The 22,211-nt window shown below is 44.7% G+C and overlaps 1 protein-coding gene across 2 annotated transcripts in view; it reads left to right on the forward strand.

Moving 5' to 3' along the window:
- The window catches only part of LOC309560003 (integrator complex subunit 6-like), a 227,018-nt gene that overhangs the window by 200,905 nt on the left and 3,902 nt on the right, over window positions 1-22,211 (forward strand). The window contains exons 14-17 of one of the 2 annotated variants that reach the window (XM_082263487.1): window positions 1,540-1,682; window positions 5,438-5,675; window positions 13,538-13,593; window positions 15,202-15,529. In XM_082263487.1, the coding sequence (XP_082119613.1) occupies window positions 1,540-1,682; window positions 5,438-5,675; window positions 13,538-13,593; window positions 15,202-15,529 (765 nt within the window). Of the gene's footprint in view, window positions 1-1,539; window positions 1,683-5,437; window positions 5,676-13,537; window positions 13,594-15,160; window positions 15,530-22,211 lie in introns of both variants that reach the window. The other variant, XM_082263488.1, reaches the window with a different exon arrangement.

Here is a 22,211-nt window from a genome sequence, read left to right on the forward strand (position 1 = left end):
ATAGCATATGTTCTGGGAATGAGCGGGAGACTCGCAAGTCATCAAAGGTGCGAAGAGTGGATCCCGTCACAATGTGGGAAAGATAATATATTCCCCCGCCTCCCCACAACTCGGGGTCCGGCACCGTACGGAATTCCGGGAGAGTCCCATCGTGCCATAGAGGAGTGAGGGCAGGGAGCGGGGGGGGGGGAACTAAATTTGGTCATCACGATTGCCCAAATACGGCTGTAGTGATGAAGCATAGAGGCCGTATCCCCCCCCTCCACCACCACCACCACCATACCCCCCCACCTCTCAGAATGACCGATGGAGGATCGCCCATCACGTGGGACCACCGGGGGCAGAGCAGCAGGAGGAAGCGGGTTCTATCTATTTTGTCGAGGTGGAATAATTGGGATAATTGGGCGGCTAGGTAATAAGAGTTAAAATCTGGGAACGCCACGCCCCCGAGATTGGTAGGGTTCTGTAATTTGCGCCAGGAGAGTTCAGGAGCCTTCAGGAGCGAATCAATTTGTTTAAAATATTTCAATGGGAGATAGATCGGGGAATGCCAGAGAACATACAGGATCTTTGGCAGTAGAACCATTTTAACAAGGTTTACCCTACCCATGACTCCCAGCGGCAATCTGGACCAAATCTGAGTCTTGGTCTTAATCAGGGGGTAGAGTGGTTGAATATTGTCCTGGATATAGTCCCGGGGGCGTGTTGTGACCCGCACTCCAAGGTATTTAAAGTTATTTACACGCTACAGGGGTCCCGCCATGGGGGTCTCTCCCGGCCCCGGGGGGTCAAAGGCAGGGAACCTGGGGTTTATCCCAGTTAATTTGCAGTCCAGAGTGGGCGCTGTACATTCAATAAGGGAAAGGGCCATGGTCAGTGAGTCTCCAGAATCCGCCAGGTACAGGAGGGTGTCATCTGCGTACATGCTAATTTTTTCCACTAGGGGGCCCAAGCATAAGCCCTGTATGGCTGGATGGGCCCTGATGGCAATAGCCAGTGGCTCCACCACCAGGGCGTAAAGCAGGGGGGAGAGTGGGCACCCCTGTCTAGTCCCCCTAGCTAGCGGGAACCCCGCAAAGGGCCACCCATTGGCTAACACCCTGGCAGTTGGGGCAGTATACAAGAGTCGGACCCACTTAATAAAGTTGGGTCCGAATCCGAACCTCCGAAGACATTCCCACAAGAAACCCCACAAACCCCACTCAACGGAATCTAAGGCTTTAGCCGTGTCCAATGTCACCACCACTCTCTCCCCGCAGTTCTCGTGCGTGGCCTGAAGATTCATAAAGAGCCTGCGGAGAGTAAAGGATGTATTCCTGCCAGGCATGAATCCAGCCTGATCTTCGTGAATAAACGATAGGATCACCTTATTCAAGCTAATGGATAGGATTTTGGCAAGGATCTTAATGTCCACTTGCAGGAGAAAGATCGGGCGATAGGATTCCGGGCACGGGTTATTTCATTCTTAAATTTTTTCATTTTCATCGCTTTTTGCTTTATACTGTGTTAACTATATATCTTGTGATTTATGCTTCACAGACTGTCTACATAGTGTCCCTGTGGCACAGATGGGCAATTATCAAGAGTACTTGAAGCTAATGCCTTCCCCTCTCCGAGAAATTGATCCAGACCAGCCCAAAAGACTGCACACCTTCGGAAATCCATTTAAGCAAGATAAGAAGGTATGACTCTGTAATAACAAACTGAGTTGGTGTACAAGGGTTAGAAAGGGATCCTTTAATATGTCACAAATACAGACTAAAGCAGTGTTCCCTTTAGCCTGCGCGCATGCGCGGGCGCGCAGTGTGAATGAAGGTCCCGCGCAAGCACCTATTCAAACCGCGCAGCCGCAGACGTGGCGGCCGTGTAGCAGAGCGTGCGCCGCGAGAGCACGCCCATTGTGTGACAATAGCGAATGAAAATTCGCTATTGTCACACGGATCCTCCTCCTGGCCAATCAGGGAGCGGGTCCTCCCGCTTCCTGATTGGCCGAAAGGCCAACTTCATGCCATTGGCCGAGGAAGAGGCGCCGGGACTCGGGGAGTCAGGAGGACTGAGGAGAGGCAGGAAGCCGGGGAATGAACTGAAGAGAAGCTGCCGCCCGTGACCATGAGGTAAGTGCACGGGGGGGGGGGAACACTGGCATCTCTACATTGATTTGGGGACAATGCTGTGGGCACTCTGCATTAATTAAAAACTGAAAAAATGGCAGAACCATTACTAGACTCGGGACTGAAGAGTCTCTACATTGAAAGGGGGCACACTGGCATCTCTACATTGAAAGGGGGCACACTGGCATCTCTACATTGAAAGGTGGCACACTGGCATCTCTACATTGAAAGGGGGCACACTGGCATCTCTACATTGAAAGGGGGCACACTGGCATCTCTACATTGAAAGGGGGCACGCTGGCATCTCTACATTGAAAGGTGGCACGCTGGCATCTCTACATTGAAAGGTGGCACGCTGGCATCTCTACATTGAAAGGGGGCACACTGGCATCTCTACATTGAAAGGTGGCACACTGGCATCTCTACATTGAAAGGTGGCACACTGGCATCTCTACATTGAAAGGGGGCACACTGGCACCTCTACATTGAAAAGGGGCACGCTGGCATCTCTACATTGATTGGGGGCAATGCTGTAGTACTCTGCATTGATTGGGGGCAATGCTATGGCACTCTGCATTGATTGGGGGCAATGCTGTGGGCACTCTGCATTGATTGGGGGCAATGCTGTGGGCACTCTGCATTGATTGGGGGCCACAGAAAAATGATCAAACGTTGACCGGTCCGCGGCGATAAAAAGGTTGGGGAGCACTGCGCTCAGAAATTTTTTTATTTGCTCAGCCCAGTAAAAAATTAGAGGGAACATTGGACTAAAGTATTTTCTTAACTTGTCGAATACTAGCAGATCTTGCAGTGAAGCACTGTCGGATGATTTATTTTAAATACCAATAAAGATTGGTTTATGCAAATCATAAATCATGTATGTATCTTGTACCTGTTAAGCACACATGTAAGGCTTCAAAATACATGCCAGACGTTAATTTCTTGAATACTGTAGGCTTCCTGGATAGGGAGCTGACAAAACGTGTCTCCATTATGATGCCCTTTTCAAGAAGAATGTGTGCTGCTATATATATATATGAAATCGGGAAGCAGGCACTGGCGATAAATCAGCCTAAAAATATCCTATCCATTACAAGTGCTGCATACAAGACTGTGGGTGGATTTACTAAAGGCAAATAGACTGTGTAAATGCAATCCTGTGCAAGCAAAAATGCGTTTTTTTTTTGTTTGTTTTTTTCTTGCACCTGACTGGTATTCTTTACAAAGTGCAGCTGAACACATTTGCTAAGCACTGGGGAAAATGTGTGCAACTACATTTGCAAAGGGCACAGTCTATTTGCCTTTAGTAAATACACCCCTGTATGTATGCTAAATACAGGTATAGGGTTCAAAAACACGATGCGGACAGTCTGTCACATCCGCAGCCATAAAACAAAATTTGTACATAAAGTTCTATCTTGCCATCCCACTCCAGTGATAGCATGCGCAAATATAAGCACTATGGGTTTTCTATACATCCAGATGTGCATGGTGGTGTAAAGTATACAGTGCATTGCAAAGTATTCGGACCCCTTGAACTTTTCAACCTTTTGCCACATTTCAGGCTTCAAACATAAAGATATAAAACTGTAATTTTTTGTGAAGAATCAACAAGTGGGACACAATCATGAAGTGGAGTGAAATTTATTGGATATTTCAAACTTTGTTAACAAATAAACTGAAAAATTGGGCGTGCAAAATTATTCAGCCCCTTTACTTTCAGTGCAGCAAACTCTCTCCAGAAGTTCAGTGAGGATCTCTGAATGATCCAATGTTGACCTAAATGACTAATGATGATAAATAGAATCCACCTGTGTGTAATCAAGTCTCCGTATAAATGCACCTGCACTGTGATAGTCTCAGAGGTCCGTTTAAAGCACAGAGAGCATCATAAAGAACAAGAAACACACGAGGCAGGTCCGAGATACTGTTGTGGAGAAGTTTAAAGCCGTATTTGGAAACAAAAAGATTTCCCTAGCTTTAAACATCCCAAGGAGCACTGTGCAAGAAATAATATTGAAATGGAAGGAGTATCAGACCACTGCAAATCTACGAAGACCTGGCCGTCCCTCTAAACTTTCAGCTCATACAAGGAGAAGACTGATCAGAGATGCAGCCAAGAGGCCCATGATCACTCTGGATGAACTGCAGAGATCTACAGCTGAGGTGGGAAACTCTGTCCATAGGACAACAATCAGTCGTATACTGCACAAATCTGTCCTTTATGGAAGAGTGGCAAGAAGAAAGACATTTTTTTAAAGATATCCATAAAAAGTGTCGTTTAAAGTTTGCCACAAGCCACCTGGGAGACACACCAAACATGTGGAAGAAGGTGCTCTGGTCAGATGAAACCAAAATCGAACTTTTTGGCAACAATGCAAAACGTTATGTTTGATGTAAAAGCAACACAGCTCATCACCCTGAACACACCATCCCCACTGTCAAACATGGTGGTGGCAGCATCATGGTTTGGGCCTGCTTTTCTTCAGCAGGGACAGGGAAGATGGTTAAAATTGATGGGAAGATGGATGGAGCCAAATACAGGGCCATTCTGGAAGAAAACCTGATGGAGTCTGCAAAAGACCTGAGAATGGGACGGAGATTTGTCTTCCAAAAAGACAATGATCCAAAACACAAAGCAAAATCTACAATTGAATGGTTCACAAATAAAAATATCCAGGTGTTAGAATGGCCAAGTCAAAGTCCAGACCTGAATCCAATCGAGAATCTGTGGAAAGAACTGAAAACTCCTGTTCACAAACGCTCTCCATCCAACCTCACTGAGCTCGAGCTGTTTTGCAAGGAGGAATGGGCAAAAATTTCAGTCTCTCGATGTGCAAAACTGATAGAGACATACCCCAAGTGACTTACAGCTGTAATCGCAGCAAAAGGTGGCGCTACAAAGTATTAACTTAAGGGGGCTGAATAATTTTGCACGCCCAATTTTTCAGTTTTTTATTTGTTAAAAAAGTTTGAAATATCCAATAAATTTCATTCCACTTCATTAATGTGTCCCACTTGTTGATTCTTCACAAAAAATTACAGTTTTATATCTTTATGTTTGAAGCCTGAAATGTGGCAAAAGGTTGGAAAGTTCAAGGGGGCCGAATACTTTCGCAATGCACTGTAGCTGCTGAAATCGAGCTTGGCCAGTAAAAAGGCCTGTGCAAATCCTCAGATGCTATGGTGGATGGAGGAAGGCGCAACTCCACAAATGATCTGTACATTGCTCAGAGAATTATAGAAAGTTTACTACTTGCCCTATATTAACCCAAACAAGGCTGAGTAGGATCTATTGGTAACTTGTGCATTTTTCTCTACTCTAGGGGATGATGATTGATGAAGCTGATGAGTTTGTTGCTGGACCTCAAAATAAAGTTAAACAGCCTGGAGAAGCCAACACTCCGGCCTCTTTAAAGAGAAGAGGAAGCATGTCTCCACTTCTCCTAAGAAGACCTCAGACTCCTCCTATTATCACCAATCATGTAGGAGGAAAGGGGCCCCCTACTGCACCAGGTAGCCAAACTCCACACAACCTAATTAAGCCTATTCCCATACACAAAGGTAAGCCTCAGTTGTTTGCTGTGGTTTTTATTATCTTTATGCAAGTTTTTTTATGGTTATGGGAATGATCTAGCACTATTCAAACTTACTGTAGGGTGAAGGTTTATAAAGTACAAATCACTCAAGGTTGATATTTTTAGATTTGAGTAATTATTGGAAATTTAAATCCAATGTGACTCAGCTCTTTAGGATGGATCAATGATTTCTCTCTCTTGAAAGTTTTCTCCTTAACATGTTAATTTCACAATAATAAAAATTGTTTAAGATTAATATTTTTTAATCTTGCACATGGATTTTTAACTGCATAAACCCTTATTACCCTTTTCTTTTTTGGTTATATTGGTAAGTATTTATCACCTTAGACAGAATTCTGAAACTAGCGCTATTTTATGGAATCACAATTCTATGGAAATTTTATGGAAACACAAATAGGGACAGGAGAACACGGTGACGATGCGGCTGCTCCACCGGACGCGTTTCCCCTCAGAAAGCGTCAACTGGGATTGGAGGTCCACTGCAGGCGGTCTTGTCACTATTTGCGTTTCCATGCCGGAATATTTCCATCTTCATGTAAGTGCAATCTATTTCTCGAATAAAGTGTTTTAAGGATAATGCACTTAGCCATTTATTCGTCTACATGTCCAACTGGGGAAGTCCGGTGCTATATGTGAGGAGTTCAGTTACATGGATTGGGGCTGTGGAAGGCATTTGGTGTATCCATTGAGGCTCAGCTCATCCCATTATATAGGATATAGGTATAGGCAGCCATCCATCTGTGTGATTACTGTGTGGTTGCATGCAACACTTGATTCTGTCAGCATTGTTCACTCTCTGCTCACTTTTCAACGCCAGCCGGACTTATTATGAACTTTTCCTTCACACTGTATTTATTTTATTATTGTTTGGATTTTGAGCACCATTCTATCGCTACATGCATTTATGCTGATAGCTCACGAACCTTCACAGTACTTTTTTTCAAGAGCATATGTCACATATAATGATTGTTTTGTCATTTTATTTTGTTGGCAATATTTATTTTGTTTTCATGAAATATTTATATTATTAGAGCACTAGCACATATTATCAAAATCTTGCATATATCTAAAAAACTGGATTTTTGTAAGACCTTACCGTAAAATCCTTTTCTCTGAAGTCCATTGACAGATGCAGCTGTTATGCTTCTTCACTATTGGGTTATGTGCCATCTACAGCATTAGACTAGGCAGTGAAAAGTTTTCACTCGACACGCCTATAGGGGCTGTCCCTCACGACATAACCCCAGACACACTGTGCTCTCATATCAGTTTCGTAGCAAGCAGTGAAAATAAGACACAACCATCCCCAAAATAGAGGGGCAGATGCTGCGTCTGTCAATGGACTTCAGAGAAAAGGATAAGGTAAGTTCGTACAAAAATCCAGTTTTCTCTACTGTCCATTGACAGACGCAGCTCTTATGCTTCTTTACTATTGGGACGTCCCAAAGCAGTATAGGCATGAGGGGTGGGAAGAACGCAACCAAAACTGTTAACGTATTTCCAAGGCTAAAAACGTAGCCAACTGGGTAACAAAAAGCTCAACCCGTACCAACAGGAGCTTACTCCCAAAACAAAAATTCAACCCCGTAAAGAGAAAAAAAAACAAGTCTCTTTGAAACAGCAGCCTGCAAAAACTTGCGGCCAAAGGAGACAATAAATCTACTTTGTAGAATTTTGTAAAAGTATGTACGGAAGACCAAGTCGCCGCTTTACACACTCGAGTAACCGATGCCTGATGAAAAGCCCAAGAGGCACTCAGCACTCTAGTAGAATGCGCCTTCACAGGGAAAGGAGGAACCTGACCCTTCAATGAATAGGCCTGAACAACTGTCTGCTTGATCCATTTGGATATGGTCGCAGCAGACGCAGCTGAACCCTTACGAGATACCTCAGTAAGGACAAACAGAGAATCAGATGTCCTAAAAGGCAGATAAACCTTGATCGCCCGTCTGTTTGCTCTCTGTACCCTATGGGTTATTAGTTGTTTCTCTGTAATTCTCCAGTGCATGTTAAACGTTGTACTACATTTGTTAACTCCAATAAAATCTTTGAAACAGTAAACCTTGATCGCCCGAACCACATCCAGAGAATGTAAGGCAAATTCCTTGGAATGCTTAGTCTTAGGACAGAGCGAAGGTAAAACAATATCTTTGTTGAGGTGGAAAGCAGACACCACCTTCCCTAATATTTTCAAAAGGAGGCTGTTGAAGAACAGAACAAAACCAAATTCAGATCCCACGGAGGCAAAGGGGATATTCTTTTAGGAGGCAGATGAAGCACCCCTTGAATAAAGGTGCGGATCAAGGAATTAGTCGCCAACGAGCGCTGGAAGTAAATGGCTAAGGCCAACACTCGTCCTTTAAGCGTGCCTAAAGCCAAATGTTGCTCAACTCCTTTCTGCAAGAAAGCCAAGAACCTCGCTGCCGAAAACGAGCGAGGATGCAGTTTTTGCGATTCACATCAGGCAATATACATCTTCCAAGTACGATGACAAATCTTCCTGGAAGTCGCCTTTCTAGCCCTCAACAGGGTAGGAATCACAGAATCAGAGAGACCTCTGTCCCTCAACACCTGGCCTTCAACAGCCATGCCGTTAAAGCCAGCGACCGTAAAGCAGAATGGAAGATCGGCCCTTGAGACAGCAGATCCTCTCTCAGAGGCAGCCGCCAAGGGGGCTCAACGACCATCTTTACCAGGTCTGCGTACCAAGACTGGCGAGGCCAGTCTGGGGCTACCAGAATCACCGACACCTTTTCCACCGCCAACCTGCGGAGGACCCTCGACAACAGCTGTATTGGAGGAAAGGCATAAATCAGCCGATATTGGCTCCAGGGCACCACCAATGCATCTGTGGCGTTGGCCAGAGGGTCTTGAGCCCTGGCCACAAACTTCTGTACCTTTTTGTTCAGACGAGACGCAAACAGATCCACCTCCAGAGTTCCCCATCAGACACACAGGAGATAAAAACCTCCTGATGCAGGGACCATTCCCCCAATCCAGAACCTGACGACTCAGGTAATCCACCTGCCAATTCTCCACACCGGGAATGTGAACTGGAGAGAGCCGAAACATGTTCCTCGGCTCAAGTCAAAATCTCGGCTACCTCCCTGGCCGCCCGGACACTCTTGGTGCCCCCTAGATGATCGATGTAAACCACAGCCGTGGCATTGTCGGATTGTACCCGAACTGGAAAACTGTGCAGCTGAGTCATCCAATGGAGCAGGCAGAGCTTGATCGCCCTGAGCTCCAGGACATTTATCGGTAAAGAGGATTCCTCCATTGACCAGCGTCCCTGGGCACAGAGATTGTCCAGCACTCCACCCCAACCCGACAGGCTGGCATCCGTGGTGACCACTGTCCACAACAGTGGTAAAAAAGACCTGCCCTGGCTCAGAGCAGGCGACAGAAGCCACCACGAGAGCTCCAACCTCGTAAAACAGCTGAGACATATCATTCTGTCGAAGGACTGCAGATTCTTGTTCCACTTGACAAGAATCTCTTTTAGTAGAGGTCTTGTGTGAGATTGAGCAAACGGGACCGCCTCGAAGGTCGACACCCATCAGCCCCAGAGACCTCATACAAGTCTGCAGGGAGGAGAGATCGGTGTCCATCAGCAACTTGATCTCGCTCTGCAAAGTCTGAAGTTTTTCCCTGGGGAGAAAGACCCTCGCCAGAGAGGAGTCTAAAATCATACCCAGGTAATTCAAGCGCACTGACGGGCTCAGCGCAGACTTCTTGAAGTTAATGGTCCACCCAAACTTCTGAAGGGTCTGAACCGTGATTGACAGGTCGCTCAACAGGAGATCGTCCAGATATCCGAGGATCGCAATCCCCTTTTTGCGGAGCAAAGCTAACACCGCGGCCAAAACCTTGGTGAAGAGGTACTGTGAACAGGTTTGAATAAAAACCTCTAAACCTTTCATGCTGAGGAACCGGGCACAATCACTCCCTGTGTAAGGAGATCCTGCACTGCCTCCCTCCTTATCCTTCAAGCGACTCGGAGATAGACTGAGATTTGATGGAAAGAACTTGTCTGCTGGGCGAGACCGAAATTCGATCTTGTACTCTGAAAAAATTAGTTTGTGAACCCATTTGTCCTGAATCAGAGATGTCCAGGGTTCTTGAAAGCAATGCAGATGTACCCCCCTCCCCCGAATCAGGTGAAGGCGTCCCTTCGTGCAAAGGAGCATTCGTCCCCCGAACCGGACTGGCTAGTCTTGGGCTTACCCGACCAAGCCTTCTTGTTCCCTCCAGAGGCTCTAAACGGTTTACCTTTTTCTTGCGTCCCTGAGGCACGAAAAAAACGCCTGTGAGCCGTGAAAGAAAGGCCCCTGCTGACAGCGAGGTGCCTTGCCTTTTGAGGATTGGGGGAGAAGAGTACTCTTACCCCCCGTTAGACCCTTGATTAACTCATCCAAGGAGTCACCAAACAGGCATTCACCAAAAAATGGGAGATCAATTAAGGCTTTCTTAGAAGCCTGGTCCGCCGACCAGCTCTTCAGCCACACCATATGGCAATCCCCACCGCAGACACTCTGGCAACCAGAGGAGCCGTGTCCAGGGCCGCATCACACAGGTACACCATGGCCTAGGCCATCTGGTCCGTGAGCTCAAGCAGAGTCGGGGGAACCATCTCAGCGTTCAAGTTACCCCGAAGTACCCATTCAGTAACCGTCTGAGAAACCAGGACGGACGCAAATACGGGTTTAAGTATCGAGCCCGCCAACTGATGTAGGCGGAGGGAACGGGATTCCAGTCGTCTGTCCACCGGGTCCGTAAACACCAGGGAATCTTCCACAGTCGCTTGTAGTTCACCAGGAGGATCCCCCTGACACTAGCTAGCGATAGTGAGTAAAGAGAAATAAACATTCTTAAAAGAATATAAAAACTGAGACCGAATTCCCAGCAGGAAACCTAGGTCCTACTCCTTCACTAGGCAGCAAGAAACTGATATGAGAGCACAGTTTGTCTGGAGTTATGTCATGAGGGACAGCCCCTATAGGCGTGTCAAGTGAAAGCTTTTTACTGCCTAGTCTAATCCTGTAGATGGCGCATAACCCAATAGTGAAGAAGCATAAGAGCTGCGACTGTCAATGGACGATAGAGAAATCATTCATGTCATATTGTTAAATTCAGAAAATCAGATTGCAGTGTTCTGTCACTAAAATAAGATTACACTTAAAAAAAATAAAATAAAAATAACGCATGGTAATGAAATCAAAATTTCCTGGGACTCAAGAAATCTTATCCCTTTCTTTCTCCCAGCTGCAGCATGAATTGGTTTCCCACATGGGTATTAGTGTTTATGGGATACGTAAAAACAGGGAACAGATATGTTGTAAAGTCCTGGGACCAGAAAGCATGTCAGCCTAAAAATGTGCCTCCCACTTTTTCTTTTGACTACTTGATTTTGCATTTGATGCATGAAAACATTGGCTTCCTCTACTCCAGACCTATATGATTTTTCTTTAAGTTAGAGATCCCAGATTTAAAAATGAATTTAAAATAACTCTTCAGTATGTGTAATTATGCAGTCCTAAATCGTTTCTGAGCAGTCTAACTTATAAAATGGTTAATATTTACCCTGTTATATACCTTTCCCTTTTTTTAAAGCCTGTGGTGTGTGAAACACTCAGGCTAACACCCAGTGCAAAGTGCACACACAAAACGTGGGAACACAAAAAAGTGCACAGGGTGTGCGAAGGAACCTAACCCTGATCCCCCTGGAGTTCCGGGCTCCTGACAGGGACTTGGATACTCACTGGTCCACCTGGCCAAAACCAGGCAGCTCCCCATTCTCTGAAAGGACTGCCGAAACAGCCCACCCCAAGTACTAGGTGGTCCAAATATCAGGTGGGGCTCCCCTGAATGGAGACCCCACGAGAGAGGGCAAACTAAGCCAGAAGGCCATGTTCACCTCCAACAAAGACTTTCAGGGTAGGCCCGAGGACCCATACCCCACTAATCACTGTGAGTAAAGTGCACTCGTGTAAGTGACTAACACAAATGATAAAAAATCCACACAAATAAAAGTGGGGAAAGGGAAGGGGAAAAGTACTTAAAGTGCCTTGGTGCAATATCGTTGAAGGCCCTGCGGCCAGGAATCAAAAATTCTTCTGGGCCCAGCCCTAGAGGCAGGTGTGAAAAAAGTGTGTAGGTGCAGTGACCAAAGTGCCGAAAAACTCCAGATGAGTTCCCCCCCACCTGTGAGAATTAAGGCACCCCTGGCCGAGCCATTCCAGGGGAACATACACCATGGACTTCTGCCACAGCCCGGCCTTCAGCCAGACCAGTGCCTCTCCGTTCCACAGGAAGGTATCAGAACATGGGGAGCTTAGGGGAGAGCCTTGCCTACAACTGGGGACAAGCACAAGGCCGGATTCAACCCAGGAGGAAAAGGCTCCCCCACGGTTCCTACCTAATTACATCAGGGCAATACTAACTGGCTCCCCAAATGGCAAACGGAGTCAGGGTTCTTACCCTAACAATTGATAAAAACAGATACACTTGATCTTAGCCAATACCTTTACTTATATTGTCTTAGCCTGACCCTTCAACTTGAAAGCCAAAGGTCATCTGAAATCAGAGTTGCTGTCAACTGCTTTACCAAACTGTCCCCATGAGTGTACATAACACTTGTAGACAACAGGTCTGTTTAGACAACATGCATTCGGGATTTGAGAAACTCTTAAGAGGCTGAATTCACACAGATTTATCACAAGAATAAGTATCTTTACTTTTACACACATCATTTTCATATTTTATTGGACTCAGCTGAAAATAACTAAAACCTTTTTGGAAAAAAATATCTTTATATTAGTGAGTTAATCCTGTGAATATATGCTCAATGTGAATAATCAGCTCAAAATAAATTAGTGTAAAATTGGTGTACAAAATTATAATAAATGAATACTAACTGCATAGATGCACATACCTGGTCAAAACTAATCACAAATTCCGAAAGCGAAACAATATAATATTAATATATATATGTATATATAATATAGTGAATATTCGTGATTGCTGCCCCCACTTATCAAAAGGTGTTCACCTATAACTTTGCATCAAATAAAAATATCACATCAAGTGTAGCGCAATCTAATGTGCTTAGTCCCAATAAAATTATAAAAATCCATTGTCGTGCAATATTCAATTGTGTTAAAAAGTCCTATAATCCAGTGACTTCAGTGACCTCGGTTCTGTTGTGGGGCCACTGCTTTGAGGTGAGCGAGCATTTTAGCCATAGGTGGAGGTCACTGGATTATAGGACTGTTTAACATGATTGAATATTGCACAACGGTGGATTTTTATAATTTTATTGGGACTATGCACATTAGATAGCGCTACACTTAATGTGATATTTTTATTTGATGCAAAATTCTGTGAATATAGCCCATGTGCAAAATTTTAGGCTTGGACAAAGTTGATAAGGATGTAAAAATAAAATTAATCTTAATCAGTGGTTTATGTTAGCTCAGAACAAGTATCCTATTTAAACACTATAATTATTTTCCAATTGCAGGTTTGTATCCAGTTGGTTGTAGTGGGGCAAAATCGAGCATGACTTATGCCAAGAGTGCCCTAATACATCAGTATTTATATACTGTCTGCATTTCATCATTGAAATCCTTAAGAATAAAAACCATTACATTTGACATAAACAAAATATGTTTTATGTTTAAATAGTATTAGTAGCTATAGAAAAATAAACAGTTCTATATTTAACATTGGGCATTATTAAATGATGTTTAAAGACTTTTCATTTATATCAAGCCTGTGATATGATTCACTCAAACCCACCTGTTTAAAAAACTTTGTGTTTTCCAGATGCCAGTAATACAGTAGCTTCAGAAAGTAATGAAGAGAGGACAGGCAATGGTCAGGCTATAACAACAAACGAACACAAGGGCGCCCCGGCCTAGTTCATTATCATTATTATTTTAAAAATAAAATTAAAAATAATCACAAATGAGTTCTTGTTAAAAGCATGTGACAAAAGGAACGCAGTCCTCAGTAAAGGTATCCGAGGATGTGTAGTCCCTTAGATTCTTGAAGGCTAACGCGTTTCGAGGCCTAGCCTCTTCCTCAGAGCCTAAGAGCGCATGTCCAGGCCCTTACTTAAATACTAGACAATGATAATTGGAACGAGACACAGATTGGGTCAAGGCCCTCCTCCTGGGGGCGTATACATGGGGTGCCCTCCCACAGCATCAGTGGGCAGTAGTAAAGTCAAATACATTGTGGAGGGTGCCTCCCCCTAAGAATATTCAGGTCAGAGGGTACCACACAGTACAATCAAACCGTGTACTGATGTTTCGAGTGATGGTACAACAACGTGCAGTAGTATAACATATATATGCAACACAAATATATAGAGAGAAAATTGTGAAATGCATGGCCATAAACTGTAAGCTGTAAATGCAAATGAATGCAATCATCAAGCCTATGCATCCATGTAAAGAGTTGTGAGATGTATGGCCATAAACTGTAAGCTGTAAATGCAGATTAATGCAATCATCAAACATATGTATCCATGTAGGTATATAATCTTAGATTTTGGATGTAAATACATGCAGTCATAGACATGGTGTAGCAAGAGAAGCAATTTCAATCCGCGATGATGCTGTGTAATGCAGAATGTGTATCAGAGAGGAAAGACAGTGGGTTTTTCTGTCATACAGCTAATGTAAAGAGGAATGTACAAGGAATGCCATGTATGGGGAGGGGGAGGGGGGGGGGGTTATCAAGGTCCATAGATCAAAGTTGCCAAACATGGACATCAGACCTGGGTGGCTGTCCAGTATATAATGTGTACTTGCTACTAGAATATTGCATGGTGTGAGCAGGAATTTTGAGACATATGCATGTGTGCTATTGTCTCTCCCCCCTGCAGAGCCTAATCCCAGATCGTGGGGGGGTGTGTGAGGGGAGACTATCCAGTGTTCGTTAAAGAAGACAATCCATTACCTTGTCCCTTGTCCCAGGCAGTCTACAGATTAGCATTGCAGCTGTCAAGGGGGGGGGGGGGGGGGGTGGCCGCATCTGAGAGTGGGTGCGGAAGTGCACAAAGAGGAGACCAGCGTGCTGTGTGTTGCTATCGGGTGGAACGCACGCTATCTATCCAGGAAGCAAGCATGCGTTCCACCTCTCCTCCAAAGCGGCTAATCCAAGTGTAGACAGTCCCGGGCCCGCCCACAAAGGCGGGGGCCGGGGCTCGCTGTATGTGTAGAACGCCCCTCTTCCGGCCAGAGGCTCGCTGTATGTGTGGAACGCTTCTCCTGCGTTCCAGCGTCTCTTCCGGCCAGAGGAGTGACTGGTCTCCGTGTTAAGCTCAGCTCTGCTCTGCCTTCCCGGGGGGAGGGGGCGTGGCTTTCGTCTGCTTGTATGAGCATCACAGAGCCTGTCTGCTGCTCATATCTGTGTACTCTGCCTGTCCTGGCAGATCCACAGATCGTAATATGGGAAAAGGTGGCGGTTGTAGCAATGGTCAGGCTATAGAGAAACAAATAGATAGACTGTCTCCAATTATTGCCCCAGCTGCTCTAGGTGATGACGATTTGTTGTCTAACAACTTTGATTCTGTTACTGATGAACTAAATTGCTTGAACGAGGATAATTTAGACCACAAGCCTATTAATAACGCACTTATAAAGGCACCCCTGGATGACTACACACCTCTAGAGGATTCTCCAGTGACTCGGGAATGCATTTCTGCAATAATTGTGCCAAATTCCCTGAAGGAAGCGCAAAGTATAATGAACGGGTCAAATGCAGATATTAAGATCAGGGTCAGGAAAGAAGTTCGCAAGCCGGGAAGAAGTAAGTCAAAAGTGATGTACTAATCTTATAAGTTTGTGTATAGATTGTAGTTTTATTTTTGTACAAGAGGGCAGCCATATTTGTGCAATATCTATGCAGACTCTGCTTCCTACTTGGTAGTGTTACAAAGTAGCCATGCTTAGTACTACTCCTCTTTCAGTGCAAGTCCACCAAACTGGTCTGTGTGACTGAAAACAATGCACTCTTTCTGTGGTTCAGATATTTTATGCAGTAAGACAGGCCACAGATTACGCAATTTTTTTGCTTGATTTCCTTATCAATACAGTCAGTGTTGATGGAGGAATCCCTCCTGCAGTGCTATTGTGTTCTGTCGGTGGGGAGCCTTCTGGCAGAATGCAATGATTAGTGTTGCTGGCTATAGCCGGCAGCACTAATCACTTGGGAAAAAACCCAACAGGCTAGAGGCATCACCCCGGTACCGTTGTTTAGAGCCGACAGTCGGCTTTCTTGTAATGACAAGCAATGCGACTCGACAGCCGCTTTGTTGTCACTACAAGAAGTGGGAGGAGGAAGTCCAGTCCCCTGCCGCCTTCCGCTGCTTGCCTGGGTCTTCCGTCCCACCGGCTTGCCGAGGACCCGAACAAAGCCTGATTCTGCTCTGATCGGGTTTCCGATGTAAAAAGCCAGAAGCAGGGTTCGTACGGTCCTTGAAAACCTGGAAAAGTTTTGAAATTTGGAGATGACACTTTCCAGGCCTGGAAAGGTCATGGAAAATTAGGATTCCACAAAGGTTTTGGAAAAGTCATGGAAATGTAACTGGGGAGGAGGGGGGAGCGGATGCTTAAAGACTTTAGTGTAATTTATTTTATTCAGTAATGTTTGTGCCACATACTATTTGTCTTTGGGGTCCGCGGTATGCCCGTGCGCTGTCACGCAGCAGCCGAGGAGATGATCGTGCAGCACCAATCACTGGCAGCGGGGAGGGCCGGCCGCGGTTTGCCTGGATGTGACTGGCCAGCAGCAGCAAACTAATCACAGGCAGCTGAAACGTCACCGGAGGGCGGGCCGGCCGCATGAACGTGATGACGCGGGGGTGACATGTCCACCGCCCTACTTGCCTACTGCACTCCTTGTGCTCCCTTGGTGACAGCAGCCTTCTAAACAGTGAGCAAACTAAAATTAGTTTAGCTAATTAGTTTAGCTTTAGTTTGCCTGCTGGTGACAGGAATTTTTTACCACCCCTTCTCAAGGGGGCTGCCTAAACTGCCTCATGCTGGCGCCGCCCCATTTTAAAACATCTCATAGTATTTTCTATAACAGTAACTTTCAGAGATCTAGCATTTTTCCACTAACTGCTTTAACATTATTATCTTTATCGTCCCCATCCCTGTTTTAATTTTCTCTAATGTCGAATGACTAGGACACACTGTATCTCTTTTAGGGACAGAGAAGTTGCTTAATACTTGTCATAGTTATATTCCCATAGTGTGCTGTCTACTTTATATTGTGCCCATATCTTCCACTTCACTGTGTGTATGCCAATCATCATATGAAATAACGAAAAATGTGATAAAAAAATCTCCCCAGTAATGATTCAAAGGTTTAAGGAAGAATTCTACCAGAAAGTCGACAGGGCAGGCAACGATGGGATAATCTCATCCACCCTTTGGAACTTTATAAGGACCAAATACCCACGAACTCCGACTTTCTACTCACTACCTAAAGTCCACAAGAATGAAAAGAATCCTCCTGGGCGACCGATCGTGTCAGGGAATGGGAGCATTTCAGAAGGTATAAGTGAAGTAATTGATGCCTATTTGCGCCCATATGTGACAAGCCTTACGTCCTATGTAAGAGATCCCATGCACTTGTTACAAATTTTGGAGGACCTAACAATTCCCGACAATTCAATACTCATTACAGTGGACGTAGAAGCCCTGTATAACAATATCCCACATGATAGAGGTATAGCAATCATCAGTAAAATACTGAGAGAACAAAGCCTAGAAGACATTAACTTTAACAACTTCATCATCAATATGCTTGAATACATCCTGAGAAGAAACTACTTCACATTCGATGGCACACACTACCTGCAAGTGTGTGGAGTAGCGATGGGTACGAGTTGCGCACCCAGCTATGCGAATCTCTACTTAGGAACCTGTGAACAGGAATTCCTGATGGAAGACCGAAACAGACCATACACAGACCACATATTAATGTGGCTAAGATTTATAGATGACATATTGATCGTATGGACAGGACCGGAAGAATCCATCCCAGATCTGAGACGAACACTTAACGACAACAACTTTAACATGTTTTTTACATTGAATTACAGCAAAGAAAGGATCTCCCGTTCCTCGACATGTGGATCTATAAAGAGAAGGATGGAACATTAAAAACTACACAATATACCGGAAAGATACTGCGGGAAATTCTATCCTGCATGCGACCAGCTTTCATCCGACTCCTTTAAAACAAGCGATTCCCTACAGTCAATTTCTAAGGATCAGACGAAATTGCTCCAAGCAGGAGGACTTCAAAAAGGAAGCGGATGCGCTAACCAATAGATTGATGGAGAGAGGATACACCAAGACCTCTCTTAGGAAGGCGTACAATAAAGTGGTGAAACAAGACAGAAGAGAAATCCTATTTAAGAAAAAGAACAAGGGCCCAGAACCAAAAGAACAGAAGACCAGACTCATCATGAGGTACACTAATGAACATAAAAAAATAAGAAATATCCTAAAGAAACACTGGGCCATCCTCAACGAGGATCCAACGGTAAAAAGATTCATCACCGATAATCCACCAATCACATACAGGAAAGCAGGAGCAATCCGAAATGACTTAATTAGAAGCGAATTTCGCGAAGGGAATCGGAAGGACCCGTGCAAAACATGCGACAACTGCAGAGTAATAAAGAAGTGTATTAAAACCACCCTACCGAATGGTGAGATCTTTGAGCCTAAGCATTATGCGAATTGCCATACCAGGGGCATCGTCTACTTAATGAGATGCGACTGCAACGCCTTCTACGTAGGCAAAACAAAGCAGGAGTTCGGGAAAAGAGTAAACCAACACATGAATAGCATGGAGCTGTGCAACTTCTACCTACCCCTAGGACGTCACGTGGCATACAAACATGCCCACAGAATGCCAAACGTATCTTTTATGGCACTAGAAAGGGTACATATCCCTAGTAGGGGGGGGCGACTGGAACAAGACTCTACTACAACTTGAAATAAGGTGGATCCAACGCCTCAAGGCCACCACCCCACCAGGCCTAAATGAATCAGAGAGCTACAGACCGTTCCTAGAAGGTTTTTCCTCTGGGAAAACGGACTGAGATAACCATGTCACAGATTCATTAGAAACCTCTGCCACGTTTTTGTCTTTGTATATGACCCCTTTTTTATTTTTTTCTTTTTTTCTTTGTCTTTTCCCATTTTTTGATTTTTTTAAATCTCTCAATCGTTGATTTTCTGATCGATGTTCTGATTCTTCGATCTTGGATTGCGATTTCTCCTTGACCTCCCCCTCGGCCATATTTCCTCCACACAAAGCCCCACACCTTTGGGCGGCACGCCAACGAAGTTTGGGCAAACCATGTATGAAATCGAAACGGAGGAATGGCCGGTTGTGCATTTACCATGCATCAACCATGCTTCCACTATCAAGACCAGATCCGGTCACCCAATAGTAGATGACCAAATTGCCTAAATTAGGACTTCTCCTCCCCTCCTCCCGTTCTCTTTTCTTCCCCCCCCCCCCCTAAGGTCCAATATAGCCAGGAATAGGCATTCCCGATGTCTAATCCGTTTAGAACCCGGGTCACCAACCCGGGCTACATGCTTCTCCCAGGACACCTTTTCACTCCATTTTTAACCAGGTGTCAAATTGTATACTGTTGTTAATACTAGTTGTTTACTTTACTATATTATTTACATTAACTCCAGCATTGATTATGCACATGCCAGCTTTTATGCACTGTTTACCCTTATGCAATGTGAGCCATAATGGGGATATATGTTTTACCCCCAACAAACACCCGGCACGGTAAGCCCCTGCTGCAGCCGATCAGGCCGGCAGGGGCACACAGAAGCGATGAGGCTCGTGTCATCAAGCCCCCTCCCACATCCACGGGAGCACGCCCAACCGTGTCGGCGGCCGCCAGCTGATATCCCGGATGACGTAGGCGAGGGTGCGCGCGCAATGCGCGCACGCGCACCACAGCCAAACGTCAGCTGAAGGGAATCAGCGGGAGGAACGAGCGGAGCGATCTGCGCATGTGCGTCCCTCTTTAAAAGGCCGGGGAGCATCGGGTCCTCTCACTCTCACCTAGCCAGAGAGGAGAGAGGTCCTGAATGGAGCCAATGCTGACCTGCACACCGGAATAACCATCCCTGCTACCAATAACGTGAGTTACTGGCCTGAATATGCCAGCATTTCAATTGTAAACACTGTTAAAGGAGCCTGAACCCCTTCATGATTATCACTCTACCGCTGACTTAAACACACCTTTGTATATACCTCCAAGCTATCTATATATTCCTGCCTGGAAAATGGTCAGCTTTACAGTATATATATATAGTTCCCAGTTAAGCAACCACACATACCCCCGTTAGTCACTTAACAGAAAATGCATCATTCTAGCGATCCAAGTCGCCCCATTGAGGACCAAATCGTCACAAGGATGCACCACCACCATGCTAAAACATGCGAATCTAAGATGTGGTCGTTATACAGCCACACATAGGGCCACATATGGCCACATAAAACAAGCATAAAAACGCATAACCAGACACACGGATCCACCGTTGTTTTATACTGTTTCTTTACGTATATTGTTTTTTTATCTTCTACATATACCACACATATGTATTTATACAACTAGGAACCGACCGGGGCATACAACCCTAAGGCCCAACCAGGCATTGGAATAGATGCTCGAACCTAATGCAACAAAGGAACCCACAAGGTACTAACCTAGAAAGGGTCAGATACGTTGGTTATATTACACACGTACTCCCAAACTACTTTAAATATCTATACCCCAAACCAAACCATCCAAACCCAACCAATTCAATCTATACCGGGTGTCGTCTACCCACGACACAGCCAGTAAGTTTATACCCTTAAATATACACAGTATCCCTATAGACAAATACGGTCTATCTGAATTTACTCAATACTTTGCAGGTCACAAGGCCCACGCTCTCGCTGTTTCTTGAGGGAACTTCATCTCCGCTTACGGCAAAACAAATGTATGTACTAATATATATTTTTTGGAGATACCACTGTTTGACATATCAATCAATGGTATTCGCCAACCAGTAACTAAGATTATTCATATGATTATTTCAGAAACAAGTGTGACTTATACCCTTGAAAAAGGCTCCGGGATCGAGCCGAAACGCGTTGGGACGCAAAAAGAGGAAAACTCTCTAAACACAATAGAGAAACTTCCTATTTTATCAAGTCACAATCTTCACATCTGTCACCATTTCATTATCTTTATCACCCTCTTCACTTAGGGGTCTACAACCCCTCACCTTACCACTGTGTACTGTATATACTATGTTTTTCATACAGTAAACTATCCTATTTTTATTATTATTACTATTTGCATTATTCATTACTCTTTGCACCTTGCCCATAAAGTCCCCCCAACCTTTAGGCCTGAGGTACCTAACCCCATAAACAAAGACCTGTGATCCTATATAGCAGGATCACAGGTGCTCTGTGATAATTTCAGAGAGAACGGTCAGCTTTTTTTTCTCTCTCAGCGGGGAACGATCGCGGGTGCCTGACGGCAATCATGCCCGCCAGCCCCGTGCATCAGCTTCCCTGCTGCCCCCCAGGAGAGGCTGCCTGCCTCAGTAAATGTGTGGCGGGTGGTCTTAAAGCAGTTAAGAAAAGGTTGGGGATTTCTAAAAAAAAAAAAAAAATAATAATTACCAGGGTGGATGTAGCATAGGTCCCCTGTCGGCTCCAGACTGAGAACTAATCGATCAAACACCGCTGACCGCTCAGGCTTCAGCCACAGACCAGTGGCCCTTTACCTAGTGCCGTTAATGAACAGCACTGGATAAATATCCCTCTTGTGGCCGATGCACTAGGTAATTGCTGTGTACCTACATGTCATTAAATGGCTGGATACAAAGAGACCCTGTACCCAGCCAATCCAAGCCCCCCCCTTTCAGGGGAAAGAAAGATTGTGTAATCATGAATGGAGACAGGATAAATGGTTTAGCAGTTGATGATTTATTCATTCTGTTGTGACAGACGAATTGTAATTTTTTTTAACTCTACCCCTACTATGTGTAGCCTATTGTTGATTTTTCAGCAATTACCAAGTGTAAGGCTCTAAACCAGGGATTTCCAAACTTTTTTCAAAGAGGGCCAGATTTCATGAAGTGAACATGCATGAGGGCCAGATGAAAAAAATCCAGGAAGCTGAACTATATGTCAGGAACATTGTAAAGTTCATTACATATTATAATAAAGGCTGTCTGTCAACTTTTTTTTTGTTTCAATGGTTTTTTCATTACATATTATAATAAAGGCTGTCTGTCAACTTTTTTGTTTGTTTCAATGGTTTTTTATTACAAGTTTAAGTCAACATACAAACGTTCACGTTCAAATAATAGTCATGTAATAGTTACAACCAGGATGCAGCATCCGATAAGATCAGCGTTCCCAACCTAATAAACGT

Source organism: Pelophylax lessonae (genome assembly GCF_965119305.1).
Source record: "Pelophylax lessonae genome assembly, chromosome: 7".
In the NCBI taxonomy this organism is placed as follows: Eukaryota; Metazoa; Chordata; class Amphibia; order Anura; family Ranidae; genus Pelophylax; species Pelophylax lessonae.